This window comes from Hibiscus syriacus, unplaced genomic scaffold (genome assembly GCF_006381635.1).
Source record: "Hibiscus syriacus cultivar Baekdansim isolate YM2019G1 unplaced genomic scaffold, ASM638163v2 tig00111498_pilon, whole genome shotgun sequence".
Lineage (NCBI taxonomy): Eukaryota > Viridiplantae > Streptophyta > Magnoliopsida > Malvales > Malvaceae > Hibiscus > Hibiscus syriacus.
Window position 1 is genome coordinate 3631 of NW_024063104.1, and position 18969 is coordinate 22599.

The 18969-nt window shown below is 36.1% G+C and overlaps 1 protein-coding gene and 1 pseudogene across 1 annotated transcript; both read right to left on the bottom strand.

Annotated features, from left to right (window-relative positions):
- Window positions 1-4241, bottom strand: LOC120163858 (annotated as a pseudogene).
- A 2245-nt stretch (window positions 4242-6486) lies between these two features.
- On the bottom strand, window positions 6487-9590 carry LOC120163857. Its single transcript, XM_039173675.1, has 6 exons — window positions 9530-9590; window positions 8443-8572; window positions 7513-7606; window positions 6895-6975; window positions 6570-6797; window positions 6487-6507 (listed from the first exon to the last, which is right to left on the bottom strand). Exons 1-5 carry the CDS (start codon window positions 9561-9563, stop codon window positions 6660-6662), a joined length of 477 nt encoding a protein of 158 aa, XP_039029606.1. The 5' UTR covers window positions 9564-9590; the 3' UTR covers window positions 6487-6507; window positions 6570-6659.
- Window positions 9591-18969: the final 9379 nt, after the last annotated feature.

Sequence of the window (18969 nt, forward strand, 5' to 3'; positions counted from 1 at the left end):
GTCAAGCCATGGCTGATTTCATTGTTTACTTCTGGTTGCTACTTCCCTTCTTCTCAGTAGGTTCCCGAATTTAAGGAGTAAAGGCTTCTTCTTTTTATGTTGTTGCTGCTTTGATGGCGAGTTTCCTCCATCATCAACGATTTCTGTTGAACCATTTACCTGATCAAAGCCCTCACTAGCATCCGCCTTTGAATCAACTTCCTCATCAAAGGATTCCTCTTGCTCGGTTCCCCTTCTGTGAAAATTCCTTCTTTTCGATTCTGCAGCTTTCCCACATCTTAAATTCAGTATCACTGACTCTACTGAATCATTCTCCTTTTCTTTTGTCTCGTGCACCACTTTTCCGTTCATGTTCAACACTTTGGAACTGTCTGCTTGAAGAGCCTCATCTTTCGAGCCATCATTCACATGCGGAGAGCTTTCGATTTTGGATTCCTCAGGATGTTCTCCTGATGACTTGGGCTTGTCTTTACTTCCATGCCCGTTCTCTTCTGAGAATTCACCACCTTAGGCAGCAAATCGTAGTCCTTGTCACTGTCGGTTAGCTCACCGTTTTCCTCGCTCTGCTTTTTTATTATAGCTTCCTCTAACAGCTTAGACAGCTCCTCAACTTTCTTAAGAGAAGCAACTTCCCTAGCCCGGAGTTCATCGTTTTCTTGAATGACACTCTGCAACTCAGTTTCTTTATCGAACATACTCTCCTTTAATTTCGTGCTCTCAGTTTGACTTCCTCTAGAGATTCTTGCAGATAAATTACCTTAGATTCAACTTCCTTTAGGCTATCCTTCAACCGAGTTTCTTCCTCCTTGGACTCAGAAGCCTCTTGAATGACACTCTGCAACTCATTTCTTTAGCCAACAACCTCTCGTCTAGTTTCATGCTCTCGGCCTTGACTTCTCTAGAGCTTCTTGCAGATAATCACTTTATATCAATTTCCTTTAGGCTATCCTTCAACCGAGTTTCTTCCTCCTTGGACTCAGAAGCCTCCCGAATGACACTCTGCAACTCAGTTTCTTTATCCAACAAACTTTCCTTAATTTCATGCTCCCAGTCTTGACTTCCCCTAGAGCTTCTTGCAGATAAATCACCTTAGATTCAACTTCCTTTAGGCTATCCTTCAACCGAGTTTCTTCCTCCTTGACTTGGAAGCCTCTTGAATGACACTCCGCAACTCGGTTTCTTTATCCAACAAACTCTCCTTTAATTTCATGCTCTCAGTCTTGACTTCCTCTAGAGCTTCTTGCAGATAAATCACCTTAGATTCAACTTCCTTTAGGCAATCCTTCAACCGAGCTTCTTCCTCCTTGGACTCGGAAGCCTCTTGAATGACACTCCGCAACTCGGTTTCTTTATCCAACAAACTCTCCTTTAATTTCATGCTCTCAGTCTTGAGTTCCTCTAGAGCTTCTTGCAGATAAATCACCTTAGATTCAACTTCCTTTAGGCTATCCTTCAACCGAGCTTCTTCCTCCTTGGACGCAGTAGCCTCTTCCTCAGATTGTTTTAGCAAATTTACCAACCTATTAATTTCTTTTTGTAGAGAAGAGTTTTCTTCATCCGACTTCTTTACACAATCTACTAAATGCAGTTCTTTTTGTTCCCACTCGGTTATGGAATTCTGATGTTCGTTCTTGGATTGTTCAATGGTATTTGTAAGAAGATCAATCTCGTTTTTTGCATCATCGAGCATGGTTTTGTACTTCTCATCTGTTTCTTTCAGGAATAACCTTAGCTCCTCTAACTGGGTCTCGTACTTTTCATTGTTGGTTTCACAGGATAAGAGCTTCTCCTTAGCCTCCCTAGCTTCTGCAGAAACTTCATGCAAGGCTGAAGCTAAGCTTTCCATTGCTTTCTTGCTCTTCTCTTCCTCATCCTTAGAATTTTCCAACTCATTAAAGAGTTTGCTTTTCTCTTCTAAAAGAGTTTGAACACGGGAAACTGCAAGCTTCTCATTATCTAAAGCTCGGGTCTTTTCTTCTTTCACCGTTTCTAATTCGGACTTTAGAGACTCAACCAACTTCCTCGCTTCTGCACTTTCTTCCTTAGCCGTATTAATCTGGTGTTCTGATTTCTCAAGATCCCTTCTTTGTGTACTGATCGTCATTTCGAATGATCTCACTTTCTCTTTAAGAGAAGCAATTTCAGATTCTGCGTCTTGCAATGAATCATTGGTGCTTTCTAATTGCTTCATGACTGCATTTAGAGATTCCGATGTAGATCTTTCTAACTTCTTTGCTTCCCCAATCTGCATTTCTAATTTTTCAACCTTGTTTCCCCATTCATCTACTACATTGCGTGTATACGATTCAGCCATTTTCGCAGCCTCTAGATCAACATTAAGTTGTTCAACAAATGCCTCGTTTTCCACCAACTTCTCCTCATAGGCCTTTGCTTTCTCTACTTCTTGTTTCAATGATTCTATCTCTTCCCTGAGCTTCAACACCATTTCATGTTTTCACTAATCTCTCGTTCACGCTTCAACTCAAGCAAAGACTTCAACCGAACCAATTCGGCCGAGAGAATTTCCGCCTTCTCGGCATGAATTTCAGCAATCTTGGTTGCATCATCAGCATGATTTAATGCTTGGTTTTTCGTATCACAAGCCATGGCTAGTTCTTGCTTCACCCGTTGAAGCTCCTGAGTGGTTGAGACGAGAGCAGCCACATCCAGAGCATGCTGGTTCCTAACGGATTCGATTTCTATCTTCCATTCTTCATCTTTCTTCTGAGCAGCATCCATCTCCACCTGTTCCAACTCTAAAGTTCGGAACTTTTCAATCTCAGAGTTCTCTTCAGCTAGCTTTTGTGCGGCCAAAGCCTCTCTAAGCTTGTCATTTGCTTCTTCAGCTGCTTTCTTCTTCTTTCAGTTCATCAATTGCTTGTGCCTTCTCTTTCTCGATCAATGATATTTCTCGTTTGCTTTCTTTAAATCCTCCTGAACCGAGTTCAACTGTGCTTGCAACTCTAATCCCTTACCCACACGTGTTTGCGGTTTCTGAAAACCAAAACCAACCGATAACGCAAATGGAAATCCATTAGCTTCGTAATTAAAACAGTAGTTTATTTGTTTCTCTTTCCTAAGACCGGTTTTCTCCTCACCAAACGTCAAAACATACACACAATGATTCATAACAGATAGCACATTTTCTTTTCACAATATTACTTGAAATACAACTCGTTATCCGGAAAAATCAACAAAAATCAACACAGCTTCAGAATCCTCATAACCAAATCCCATATCAACAAATCCAAAAGAACTTACATCTAACCGGAAAAATGTAAGATCAAATACCGAACTATATGACAACATTGACTTAAAAACTTACTTCAGGTGGCGTGGCAACCTTTGGTGATCTACGAACAACTGTAGGCGTCGAGTTAAGAGATAGTATCTGCGATCGATCAGCTGAATTACGAGCACTTTGCAATGGGGAGGGTGAACCAGGTTCCGGTTTAGCCAGTCCCCGGCTTACTTTACTTGCCACTCTAGGTGTAGCTGGTGAAACCTTGGTTGGAGTATCAGATGAACTTGATCTGTAGAGATAATGTTCAAAGGCTCATAGTTTAAACACAAAATAGCAAAGAATATAACAAAATTCATGAGCAAATCAAATTAAAGATGGATTTCATCTCAAAAATGGCAACTTTTTTTCTACATAATTTGGCAGGATAAAATTATTATATCAAATTAAATACTCGAAATCTGAGTAAAACCCATTTGAAAAAGAGAATCAAAGAACAAGATCGACTAAAAATTTATGAATTTGAGTGAAAAAGGGGTCTTTAAATATCAAATTACAAGAATCACAGGAATAAAAGAAACACCCAAAATTTCGAATACTCAAAATTCTAGTAAAACCCATTTGAAAAATAGAATCAAACAACAAAATTACTAAAAAAAAAACTATGAATTTGAGTGGGGAAAAAGGTCCTTAGCATGAGCCTAAAAGCATCAAGGAGCAAATCAAACAAAATTCCAGAATTTACTACAGAGAAAAGCATCACATGAACTAAAAAATAAGCAGTCCAAAGAAAGTAAAGAAAACCCAAGTCAGATCTAAGTCCAAAATAAAAGGAATTGAGGAACAAAGCATGAAGTTCATAAAGAGAAAAGAGAACCCAGAAAGAGAGTGAGGTGAACGTACTTGGATTTAGCAGACATGGTGAGAATGAGAGGAAGAGATCGATGGAGAAGTAGCTTTTTTTTCTTCTTTAACAAGCAAAAGAGACAGTGAACTTAGAGAAAAACTACCTACGAATGATTTACATTTTATATATAACGTTCAAATATAACAGATGATTTTTTTTTTTTGAGCTATCAACTATCAAGATGAGAGAGATAATCGCTATTTTTTTAATATACAATCTATTATTTTGGGTAAATCATATGTTTAGTACATAAACTATGTATTTAATTCGTAATTTACCCTAATAATTAAAGATGTGAACTACTATTACTACTATCGATGGAAAAAATAAAAAAGATAAATATCTAGTTATATCAATTTAACAAGATTTACAGTTTACGATAATTGTTCAAACATATCTTAATTGTGTAATTACATCTCAAGTCAATTTTATAATAGGTGTCCAAGCACACTCACTAAGTGAAAATGAAAATTATTCTTTTATTATTTCAATATTATATTTACTAAAAACATACACACAAATACTTTGTAAACAAGATTAAATAACGTAAAATAAAAGAAGTTTTTTAATAGTAAATAACAGAAGTTAAATGAAAAAAAGGTAAAACGTTATTTTTCTTAAATTATTGATATATTTTTACATGTGTATATGATTTAGGTAGTTCAATTTTTGTTTAAATTTTAGGGTAAAGTACACAAATGATCCCCTAACTATGGGACATTATTTTGTTGAGTCTCATGACTATTAAAAGTTATGAAATGATCCCTTAATTGTAGGACATTGTTTTGTTGAGTCCCTCCTATTTAAAGTTATAAAATGACTATTCGTATATTTCAAACTCGTCATTTTCTATTAAAAATTTGGTGATAATCTAAGTTGGACGTTAACATGTCAACAGTGATATGATAAAATCTTATCCAAAAATCTCAAACGACTATCATATCTCAGTCAACATGTTAATATCAGCTTAGATTGTCATCAGTTTTAACGAAAGAAGAGTTTGGAACATATGAATAATCAGGTAATCATTTTATAACTTTTAATAGTCTAAGGATTCAACAAAACAATACTCTATAATTGAGAAACTATTTTATATTTTTAATAGTTAAAAAACTTAATAAAATAATACTCTATAATCAAGGGAACATTTGTTTACTTCACCCTAATTTCATTAAATTAAGAGCAACACTAATTAAATAAAAAAAGTATACATAGTATGCTCGTTTATTTGGATTGATCACATGTTGTACAATTATATTAATATAATATAGGTAGAAGTGATAAAAACAAATTCAATTAGATCATTTTGAATTAGTTTAAGAGTTAGAATCCACTTACACGGTGTAAAACTCGTTTAGTTTTACACTTTTTAGAACCATTGAATTGAGGGAAATCAAAGGTTAAAATTAATTTCTTATTTTTCGGTGAATATATTCTCATTTTCTATTGTTATTATCAGCCTTTAATTTCTCTCATCCAATTGTCTTAAAAAGGTTTAAAACTAAAAGAGTTTTACATCATCCAATAGTCTTAAAAAGATGTAAAACTAATAGTCTTAAAAAATGTAAAACTAATAGTCTTGATTTAATATATATATATATATACATGAATTAGTCGTTGTTTTCAAAAATAATATTTGTTTTTTATTAATTTGATACTTAAAAATTTTCATTTATGCAAATTTGAAACTTTTATTTTGACTTAAGGGTCATCTTTCTCTATGTACTATACCTAATTTATTATTTTTGCATTTATCGTATTTTCACCTTAATTTAGTCATTAAAATTGTTTAATTACCCCACTCTATACCCCACTCCTAACTTAAAACCCTAAATTATAAACTCAAAGATAAGTTTAAGGTTTAGAAGTTATAGGATTATGGTTTAAGTCTTATAATTTAGAGTTTTAAGGTTAGGCTATAGAATGATACAATTCAACAACTTCGAGAGCTAAATTGATGCGAAAATACAATAGGGAAAAAAATGATAAATTAGATCTACTACAATGGAAAAAAATACCCTTTTGCCTTTCTTTGAACAAATTTTGTACCTATATTCATCAAATATTACCTATTTGATACTTGTATTTAAAATGTAAATATTATTTATAAACACCTTTCAATTTGAAATCGAATCCAACACTTACAATCCCGATTTAAGGATGAAAGCAGGGTTTTATATTAGAGGTGCAATATCCTGAAAGGTACGAAATTAAATCATTGATAAAAAAAAGAAATAAAAAGATAAGTAGGTGCAATATCACGACACCCCTTGATTCATCCCTGTCTCTATCTATTGTCCCAAGCTAGGGACTACGTCATAACAAATAATGACACAAAGCTTTGCCACAAGCTCTAATTACACTAATTGTTTCAATAAGAAACAAAATTAAAATATAGTATCAGATCTGCATAGTTCCATATGTATTTTTCAAACAACTAATGGTAGAACCTACCTGCTTCAATCACTGAAACTCGACCATAATGACTCGGCAGTAACAAACATGAGTCCCTCACATGGTAGCTTCTACTTCGGGGTCGGCCTCAGCTGGAACAGTAGGTGTGTTATTCCTGCCTCGCAATCGCGAGGACACATTGTCGATGGCCACGTTGAGTTGGCTGATTTTTTCATTCAGGGTCTCCCTGGTTTTCTGCTTTTGATAAAGTAAGAAAGGTTTCGAATTTAATATAAAGAGTGTAGGGAAACACTGAAGAACATAATAGCGAATAGAAGTAGAGCCTAATTACCTCTAAACCTTCTTCATAGTATATCGGTCGCTTTGCCTTACGGAATCCGTATTCATCTTCGTTTAGCAGGGATCTTCTAATCTGAATCAAAACAATAAACGAGAGGAGGATTTAACCTGATGACGATGATTTCAAATAAAGAAAGCAAAAAAGGCGACGGTTCACCGAACAGAAAGAACAGCAGATATATGGCTTCGACTCTTCATTTTTATTTTGAAGCATCCATATTTGGCTTGTATCCGAACATAGATATAGTATACAAACTTGCAAAAGTTCTCAAAATACATGTGAGGACTTTCTAAAAACTGAATATATTAATTCTGACGTTACCTGTATACAACATCGCATCCAAGTCCGGGTAACATAGTAGTAGTAATGCAATTAAAGCTCTATGATAAGACAAGAAAGCATGAAACAATACTATAATATGATTTAGTTAAAAGCAGATGAACTAAGTTGATTTTTCTAAGATTACCTTTAAATATTAATAGAACATGATAGTTAACTCTTTCAACAAGAACACAAATGCACTACTACAAGGGAACTTTCAGTCGACTTCAGGTCATTAATTAGATATATTTTCTGGAAATTTAGAAACTGAAAGCAGCTATTAATCACCTGTGGTGCGAAAATATATCCCAAAGTTCCAAATATGGCACCTCCTAGAAGAAAACCAGCAACGAAATCACTTCCTCCACCCCTGCTGTCACCACTGCATGTATCGGGGTTAACAACAAATGATGAGAAGAAATTAGAAGCATTACTAATGGATGGGACAGGAACAACATATGCAATTCGCAAAATCCTACTCGAAATAAATCTAAACATAACACAACATCCAAAGCAATAAATAATCAGCTTTTCCTTTTTTTCCTTCTTGCTATGAGCAAAGAATCAGCTTAAGAACTCAGGAGAAAGAAAGAAAAACACATGGAAAGTGAAAAACAAAGACGAATTCAGATGGCTCTATGCTTTAAATCCTTTTAGTGTTGAGCATGGGGAGAGTAGGGTAAGGTTGTTCAGCATCAAAGAGAATTTATTACAGAGAAATCATCTTATCAACAGCTTTAAACATCACTAACTATTAGTAGTAACAAGGGTCTGATAAGATATTTTTTGCTGGAAATGTTTCTATTCACATCACTCTTCACAATGAAAATCAACAATGAAACCAAAGAAACTCTACTGACAGGATTTACTGAACCTGAGACTCTTGGATATTGATATTGTGACTTATATTTTAATGTTTTTGACAATCAAATTTCAGATTTGTTTTCCCTATATTTGTCTCAAAATTGTGAAACTTCCAGGGGATTCTATTTCGCAGATTTATGGTTTAGCAAATCCGTATCAAGGAGGCTTAGTATGAAAAGGGATTTGGCATGTGTGTCATCCTAAAACACAGCATGTGCTCAATCTAGTTCTAACACAAAACCATTAAAGATATGTGGCTTGAGTACCAATAATTCAGAATCATAGGTTTGGCTTGAGAAACATGAATTTGCATCTAAGCATATTTCAAGTGGACTGAAATCCAGAAAGACATACCGATACTGTGCAGAAACTGAAAACTGGTGTTTCAATGGAATTTGTTTCCTTCGAACTGCCAGACTTGGTCTTTTCCCAAAGGTGCTGGACTTGGTGAACCAAACTTCACCTGCCTTGAGATGAGAACCGCCTATGTAAACCAAGAAAGGAATAATAGTGAGCATGAAGCAAGAACTCATCAAAAAAACTATTATTTTCATATGTTAATAGCAACCCATCACATACCCCAAGATCAGTCAGTACGACAAAGAAACCAATGAATTCATTTTTGGATGTTAGGCATATGGTTGTTTTTTCCCATAGTTTATGGCACTTGAGTCCTAGAATCTTCTTCTTTTTGTCAATTTTGAACCAAAAACTATAAGAATTTGATTTAAAGGAAAACCATCGGAACTCCAATCGAAAAGTACAAGAAAAAAGAAACAAATTTCTATTCTTAAAATTTGCATTTCCAATCAAAATAACAAAGAATGTGACACAAGAAGTACATTGCTATCCTTACCGACAAGAAATACAATACGAGCATGTTCTTTCAAGCTTTAATCACTAGAAAAACTAAAAATAAACATGCTGAATCACGAAACAAATTTGAAGCACATCTACATAAAGTCTTTTTTTATCCTTCATGTTCTTTCAAACCTTAATAACATAATGCCATAAACAAAATAAAATAAACACATTGAATCAAATATCAAACTTAAACCATATCTATTTCTAATCTTTCCTTTCCTTAAGTATTTACAATTTTTTGTTGAACCTTTGGCATAGAAATTAGCAACGTCGAACTTCATCCGACGAACTCAACTTAATTAGTTACTTGCAAAAGGCTATGTTATTGTTACCTGAACTCATAAATTTTTCTAAAGCATCAGTGTCCAACACATTCAAACACGCGGAGCAGATTTGATTCTCCAAATACGGATAAAGAACCAATATCGATAACTAAACTATTTCTCCAGGCAGAAATCAGAATATTCAAATAAAATGATTAAAAAATAGACGGAAACAATCAATATATCAAATGATTAAGTTACATGATAACTACACCCAGAAATTAAAATAAAAAAGAGGTTGTTAAAATTGAAAACTGAGATGGAAACGGGAGCCAAACAATACGCCATGAGAGCTGTAGTTGAGAGAAAGCAAAGGGAAATTAGCAAGATTTTTTTTTTTTTTTTTTGGCAGTGAATGGATTATAAAGTCTCTTTGGTTTCTTATTTACGAATAAGCCCTTCCTCTACAGAAAGATTTTGTGAGGATTTTTCCAGAATAGATTACGTGGAAATATCTTAGCCACGTCAGCATTTTTAAATTATTTTTTTCTTTTTTTTTCCTTTTTTTGACACTTAGATTAAGGGGTTGGTTGTTTGTCTCTTAATCGCGTTTGTTTGCCTCTTAATCGCGTTTGTTTCGCACCTCTGAATGATTCAATAAAACAGTACTGAATGATTCAGCACAGAAATACATTCTGAATCATTCAGAGTCAGTTATCAAACAGCATGTCACATTCAGAGCCAAATCATTCAGAGTCTCTGAATCATTCAGTATTTAAATCATTCAACGCTTAATCATTCTAAAGTAAACAAACAACCCCTAAATCTTACCTAGATTTTTTAAATTATTTATATCTATTTTTTTATGTTTTTATTTTTTTCTTAATTTTTTTCATTTTAATTTTAAATAAGATTCTTTATCCTTACGACACGCATTTTTTCTACTTTTATGACACATGTTTTCTCTGCTCTTGTAGCATAATCTTTATGGCTTTTGATATGTTTTCTGTTGTTTTGATGCTCGCACAAAGACTCATGACATTTGTTTTTTAATTAATTTATCGGTAATAAAGTGTAGTCAAATATCTTATTTGGTAAAAAACTATTTGTTGATATAATTATAATTGTGTAACAAAACAATGTACCAAATATAGGGCTATAAAAGAGTTGAGTTAGGTTCGAGTATTGCTGAGTCGATTCGACTCAAAAACTTTAAAATAGAATTTGATTCGGATTGAAAACTCGTGAGCCTAAAATTTTCAAGCTCGATTCGAACTCGAAACCATGAATTAAAGCTCAAAAAATCACGAAATGAAAAAAAATCAACTTTACTCGATTGAAGCCTCAAAATCAAACAATAACATAAACCTTAAATACATTAAAATCTTATACTGTATTTTAGAAAAAATCAACACATAAATGTTAATATTATTAATATTTATTTTTTTTAAAAAAATAAAATCTTAATATATTACATTTTCAAGTTGCTCGCAAACTTTTCAAGTCGAGCATCAAGTAGTTCGTTTCGGCTCGTTAAGAATTCAAGTCGAGTCGAATATTTCTCAAACTTTGACTGAGTTGATCTTGAATAGATTACAAATTGGCTCGTCTCATTTACAACTCTTACTAGATAATTTGATTTATTTACCATTATTTTATCACTTTGTAAAATGTCTCAAATTAAAGAACTGATTAAATCGTTTACAAAATTCAATTCTATTTAGAACATCAAAATACTACACAATACACACTGACCCTATTTTTCTTATAAAAGTAAGGGTAAACTATGTACTTAATATCTAAACTATCAATTTTAATTCGTTTTAATACTTAAACTTTTAATTTTTTAAAAAAAATCTTACCTAAAATTTAATTTTTATTTTATTTTAATACCTTGTTGTTAAAAACTTAATACATTTAGTATCTAAATTATCAATTTTGATCCGTTTTAATATATAAACTATCTAATTTGATCTGTTTTAGTACCTAACTTTTAATATTTTTAAAACTTAACATTAAATTTTGAGCGGGGCATTAAAATGATAAAAAACTAAAGTTTTAATGGTGCAGTTTTAAAACAAAACAAAAATTAAATTTTAGGTATGATTTTGAAAAAAAATTAAAAGTTTATGTACTATGAACCAAAACTGGTGATTTAGGTACTAAACCCGTAATATACCTTAAAAGCAAATTGAGTTAAGCCGTTATAATGCCATGGTGCAAAGGGGGCGAAAGGGTAGGCAGTCTTCAACACTAATGAGGAAATTCAGTGAGCAAAGAGGAACAGAAAACATCTAGGAAAAAAGAAAACCAACTGATCAAAGCATTGGTTTGCAAAGAGGAACAGAAAACATTTAGGGAAAGAAAGGGAAAGGGAGAGGCAGAGGGAGAGGGGGGCAGATACATCCTCCTCCTCTTGCGTTTGGTTACCTTATTATCATTGTTTTAAAAATCGGACCGGATCGGCCGGTTCAACCGGCTCAACCGAGAACTGTTATCTAGTCCGGTTTAATCTAAATCGGTTGAACCGCTACTAGTGAACCGGCCAGAACTGCTGAACCGTTCGAACCAGACCGGCTGAAAACCGGAAAAAATCGGAAATTTTGTTTGTTTTTTTAAAAAAATTAAACCAAACATCGTTTGTTAAACGAGCCAAATCGAACTCGAGTATTGTTGAGCTCGACTCGAACTTGAAAACTTTAAAAGTAAGCTCAACTCCACTCAAACTCACAAGTTAAAAATTATCAAGTTCAACTCAAACTCGAAATATAATATTGAAATTTGAACTCAAAAAAGCTTGAACTAAAAAAATTTAGAAGCTCAATTGAAGCCTAAAATTCAAGCTTAATTGAAGTGAAAGAATAGTTCACTCAATGATCACCAAAGGCTCCATGATTTTGAATGCCAAATTACCTCTATTATTTATAGAAGTTAGTTGTGATGCTCTTCTATGTTTCTTAGCAATGTGAGATTGTTTGTTCTTATATTTTACTCTTTAGACTTTTGGGATGCTCTTCTATGTTTCTTAGCCATGTGAGATTGTTTTTTTTTTTAAAAATTAAACCAAACAATATCATTTTGTTATGATTTTTTTATCCCCAAATTTATTTTTTAATTATAGATATATAATTATATTTATTATTTAATATGTTTTACCTTAAAATTATGTTGTAGTTAATTTGAATCATTTGTTCATTTGATTTGTGGTTTAATTTATATATGTTATGACTTGCTTTGATATAATTTTGATATAAAAAATTATTTTTTATTAAATATTTTTGATATTTTTATTTACTTTTTTAAATAATTATGACGTCGTCCGGTTTTTCCGACCGATCAGACTGATTCGACCGATTAAATTAGTAAATTGATAGAATGACCGGTTCGCTAACCGGTCCAATTCTAAAAACCATGCTACTGTTTGTTCTGGTAAAGGCAGGACGTCTCGGCCCCCAAAGCTAGTTCAAGATTAGGAGAGACGTCATGAACTCGGTGTTCCCCTGCACGACGTGAATCCATGGGCAAGAAGTAACTTTCACTGTTTCCCATATCTTCGGGGATTATCTTTTCTTGACAGGAAAAGTCAAATCTCTTCTCTTCGACTGAAGAGACAGGACCTGGATCGTGTCTATTTGATGCTAAACTATCACTAAGAGGAACTTGATCTCTAGCTCTGCTATATTGGTACATTTCGCTAAAACCCATCTTCAGCTTTTTATTATCATTCCCTCTATCTACAGTGTTAGGTATGGCTCATAAATATATCAGTAAAGAGGACAGGAGATGGAGCGGAGTGAGCGAAGCGAACGCAGCGAACATCAACTGTCCTTACAAAGAAAGTCTCGTTGTGGGGTTACAAATTATGTGGGTTGGGGGTGCGGGGCAGGGTTGATTTTGTAATTATGTACCAGGGTTTTCTATTATAAATAGAGATGTAACCTAGACCTAAAATAATCATTGAATAAAATTCTAACGCCGCCTAGGCACCGAGGACGTAAGCACATTGCCGAACCTCGTAAAATTCTCGTGTTCTTTCGTTTTCTTTACCCGTTTTCGTCAACAATTGGTATCAGATGTCAGGAGCAAAATTCGAAGTCGCGAAATTCGATGGTCAGGGTAACTTCGGATTATGGCAAACGAGGGTGAAGGATCTATTGGCGCAGCAAGGGATTGAAGGCTTTGCGACTACAAAGCCGGCGTCGATGGATGAGGAAGATTGGGAAGAATTGCAGCAGCGAGCGGCAGGAACCATACGATTATGCTTGGCGGACGAGGTCATGTATCACGTCATGCATCTATCGTCTCCAGACGAAATTGGAGGAAGTTGGAAAGTCAGTTTATGTCCAATCCTTAACGACAAAACTGTATCTGAAGCAGCGGCTGTATGGGCTGAAGATGCAGGACGATCACGATTTGGCGCAACACGTGAATGTCTTCAATCAAATCGTTTCTGATTTGGCTCGGCTTGATGTGAAAATTGAGGATGAAGACAGAGCGATGATTCTGTTGTGTTCGTGCCTTCCTCTTACGAACATGGTGACTACTTACATATGGGAAAGAGACTATCAACGTTGAGGAGATTACTGCAGCCTTGTTGGCTCACAACCAGCGGAAGCAGAATGCAGGGGAAAGCTCTCAAGCCGATAGCTATATGTCAAGGGTAATCGAGATCGTGGACGGAAGCCAGAGAAGGCAGGGTCCGGGAAGCGGAATTCCAGATCCAAATCCAGGGATAAGAAGACGATTCACTGTTACAAGTGCAAGGAGGTGGGACATATGAAGCGAGACTGTCCGAAGTTGAAAAAGCAGACTGATGAGAAGCGTGATGGCTCATCCAAGTCTGTGAACGTGGTCGAGGATGATACTTCTGATTGCAGTGAGGGTGATATGCTTTCTATTTCAACGACACAATTGACGGATGCTTGGATTCTTGATTCTGGATGTTCTTATCACATCACGCCAAATAGGGAATGGTTTTCGACATACAGGCCGGTTAATTCTGGTTCGGTTTATTTGGGTGATGATCGATGTTGCAATATTGTTGGTATTGGTGATGTCAGAATTAAGATGCACGATGGCTCCGTTCGGACGTTGAGTGGTGTTCGACATATCCCAGACTTGAAGAAGAATTTGATTTCCTTGGGCACTTTGCACAAGAATGGTTTTATCCCTAAGGCTGACGAGGATAGGGAAACCATTCGGATTGTTAAAGGAGCATTGACTGTGATGAAAGGCAAGATGACTGCAGGGAATATCTACAGATTGTTAGGGAGTACCGTTGCAGGTGGAGTTCACTCTGTTGAGTCCTGTGATGATACGACAAAATTGTGGCATATGCGCCTTGCTCATCTTAGTGAACGTGGTATGGCAGAATTACACAAGAGAAACTTGTTGCATGGTGTCAAAAGCTGTAAGCTCGATTTTTGCAAGTATTGTGTTCTTGGTAAACAGACTAAAGTCCGTTTCAAGACTGCGAAGCACATAACTCAAGGGATTCTTGATTATGTGCATTCTGATGTATGGGGGCCTTCCACGACATCGTCTTTGGGTGGATCTAGGTACTATGTTACTTTTATTGATGATTTTTCACGGAAAGTTTGGGTGTATTTTTTGAAACAGAAATCTGAAGTTTTGAGAAGTTCAAGCTGTGGAAAGCTGAGGTAGAAAACCAAACAAGACGAAAAATCAAGTGTTTGCGGTCTGACAATGGTACGGAGTACACAGATTCACAGTTCCTACAATTCTGTAAGGAGCATGGGATTCAGAGGCATTTTACAGTGCGCAAGACACCACAACAGAATGGTGTTGCGGAACGAATGAACAGGTCGTTGAATGAAAGAGCCAGATGTTTGCGGTTGAATGCGGGGCTTCCCAAACACTTCTGGGCTGAGGCTGTTAACATGGCGTGTTACCTTATCAACAGATCGCCAAGGGCATCACTGGCTGGGAAAGTTGCAGAAGAGGTATGGACTGGTCATGATGTTAGTTTTGATAACTTACGGATTTTTGGTTGTCCTGCTTATGTGCATGTACCTGCTGATGAGAGATCCAAACTTGATGCAAATCGAAGGAGTGCATTTTTCTGGGTTACAAGAAAGGTGTCAAAGGATTCAAGTCTGGGATCCAGTTGCGAAGAAAGTTGTGATTAGTAGAGATGTCGTTTTTGATGAACAGTCTATGTTGCAGCAGAAGCAAGACACGACAGTGGTAGATTTCGAGCAGTTTCCAGTTGAGAAACCAGAAACTTCTCAACCGACTTCTGGTGGTTCCACTACGGATGATTTGCAGGATTATAGTCTCGCCAGAGACAGGGTGAGACGGACGAATATAAAGCCTCCGAACAGATTGGGTTTTGAAGACTTGGTATCTTTTGCACTTACTGTTAGCAGTGATGATCCAGTTACTTTTCATGATGCCGTTACTAGTCAGGAAAACGACAAGTGGATGACAGCCATGGTTGAGGAGATGGAGTCTTTGAATCACAATCGCACATGAGAGTTAGTTCCCCTTCTTGAGGGTAAGAAGCCGATTGGTTGCAAATGGGTGTATAAGAAGAAACCAACAGTAACAGAAAAAGAGGGGGAGAAGTTCAAGGCTCGTTTGGTAGCGAAGGGTTTTTCACAGCAGAAAGGAGTTATGATGAAATCTTTTTCCTGTGGTCAGGCACACTTCAATCCGAGCAGTACTTGCATTGGTGGCTAGTTGGGATTTGCATTTAGAGCAGATGGATGTTAAAACTGCTTTTTTGCATGGTGATTTAGAGGAGCAGATCTACATGCGGCAACCTGAAGGTTTCACTCAACCTGGAAAACGAGCATTTAGTTTGCAGATTGAAGAAATCTTTGTACGGGTTAAAACAGTCTCCGAGACAGTGGTATAAACGGTTTGACTCCTATATGATCAAGATTGGCTACAACCGATGTGAGTATGATTGTTGTGTCTATGTTAAGAGCCTTGATGATGGTTCTTTTTTTTCTATTATGTATGTTGATGATATGTGATTGCTGCGAAGAACATGGATGATGTTATCGGTTTGAAAACTTTATTGAGTCAGGAATTGATATGAAAGATTTAGGTGCTGCAAAGAAAATTCTTGGAATGGAAATTTGCAGGGACAGAGACTCAAGGAAACCGCGGCTATCTCAACGGGGTTATGTTGAGAAAATGCTAGAAAGGTTTGCGATGAGCAGCGCGAAACCAGTTAGCACTCCATTGGCGAATCACTTTAAGCTCTCATCAGAACAGTGCCCTAAGACAGATAAGGAAGCTGAAAATATGACAAAGGTTCCGTATTCTAATGCTGTTGGCTGCTTGATGTATGCGATGATATGTACTCGTCCTGATTTAGCTCATGCTGTTAGTCAAGTTTGTAAGTACATGTCTAAACCTGGTAAGCAACATTGGGATGCAGTCAAGTGGATCTTTCGGTACTTAAAGGGTACTGTGGGACATGGAATTGTTTTTGGGAGTCAGGGGGATAATCCTTTGGTTGTAGGATATGTGGATTCAGATTATGCAGGTGACTTGGATAATAGAAGATCTACGACAGGGTATGTGTTTACTCTTGGTGGAGGGCCTATTTGCTGGAAGTCAACTGTTCAATCTGTCGTGGCACTATCTACAACTGAAGCTGAATACATGGCAGCGGCTGAAGCTGCAAAAGAAGCTTTATGGCTTACTGGTTTAGTGAAAGGAGTTGGGTGTTCAACAAGGTGGAGTTCAGTTGCTTTGTGATAATCAAAGTGCTATTCACTTGGCTAAGAATCAGGTGTATCGTGCTAGAACTAAACATATTGATGTAAGGTTCCACAAGATCAGAGAGTTGGTTGCATCTGGAGAGGTTTTGTTTCAGAAGGTACATACTGATGAGAATGCCGCTGATATGTTCACCAAGCCAGTTACGACAGACAAGTTCAAGCATTGCTTGGACTTGTTGAATGTTTCGAGTTGTTAAAGAAACAAGGTAACCCAACCCACATTGAAGTTTCCAAGGGGCAGGATATTCGCCAAGGTGGAGATTTGTTAGGTATGGCTCATAAATATACCAGTAAAGAGGACAGGAGATGGAGCGGAGTGAGCGAACCTTACAAAGAAAGTCTCGTTGTGGGGTTACAAATTATGTGGGTTGGGGGTGCGGGGCAGGGTTGATTTTGTAATTATGTACCAGGGTTTTCTATTATAAATAGAGATGTAACCTAGACCTAAAATAATCATTGAATAAAATTCTAGCGCCGCCTAGGCACCGAGGACGTAAGCACATTGCCGAACCTCGTAAAATTCTCGTGTTCTTTCGTTTTCTTTACCCGTTTTCGTCAACATACAGGAACTCTTGCCGCCTCGCTCCATGGCATTTTTTGACTTGTAACGGTAGAAACTTCAGAAACTGGTTCTGTACGGGCGTTTCCGATGATTCAATTGCCAACACCCAAGATCTATATTGAAAGAACACATTACCAGAGTACTGGTGCATTTCATTTTCGGATGTACCTCTGTGCCGCTTGTTTCAATTCTAGACAAGAATTTGGGGTCAACTTTGCCCTATTGCTCCTCCAATTTTGCTTTTATAGCACCATATGTCTGCTCAAAAGAAGAAACCTTATTATCACTGGCACTATCTGCACAGATACATGTCTTTTCAACAGCAGTGGTCACATTGCACGAACTGTCACAAGTGGCTGATCCGTTATACACCGGCTGTGGACTACCAGTATATATTTGTCTCTCCAAAGGTAACATACTTGCATCAGGATTCCACACACACTCTTTGAGGAATTTGAACAGCTAGCCTTCCTTCCTTAGAAAACACCCCAGAGGAACAATAAGTTATTCCACCCATTGGTTAGCATCGTTGAAAAATGAGAGTAAATAAAATAAAAATACCATTAAAAAAATTTTGAAAATAAAAGTATGATCTTGTAAATATACACACTTGACTTGGACAACTCTGATTTTCTTTCCTACTTCGAGTGGTTTCTGTTAATAAGCTTTCCTATTTTCTTTCCTACCAAGCACACCCCAAAAACATTTTCTTTCCACTTTTCCACCCACCTCTATCCATCCTCTTACTTTTACTAAACTAAGCACACCCTAAGGGACGAAACATAATCGATCTAAAAGAGTTCACAGTTGTAAAGGGTATATGAAAAATAGTTGTCCAATCCTGTCAAGTACACTTTAAAGAATGATAGAATGTTCTGTGCAGATAGGTGGGGAGCCATCAATTTCAGGTTTAAGAATCGCCTATATAGTCACATTAAATAGGTGGAATGGAAGAAAAAGGATGCATATAATATTTCCTCGTTAATTTGGGATTAAATAGCTGCAATTTAGTTGGATTATATGTTTTACCCAAGATTCACGACAAGGAAAGGATAAAGGATATGTATGTCCTTGATAACAAAACTAAGAATAATCTAACAAAGATATTTTCCTTCATAGCTTACAAAGGTGCAACATCACCTTATTTATAACAACCTACATACATAATAATTCTGGAGCCATCTCTAATATTCTACAGCTCATCATGATAACTCATCATTTAGTGCTAACAATAACCATGTAGCTGACTCATGCAATGCAGGTAACTCACGTCATGCCTACAACATTCTTCCTACTCTTATGTAGGTTTTTGATAGCTACAACATCCTCCCGACTTCTCCATGGCTTCTTCATAATAATTTGAACCTTGTCAAGAAATAGAGTAAAAGCAGATTTTGACAATGGTTTTGTCAAACCATCGGCAAGTTGATTAGAT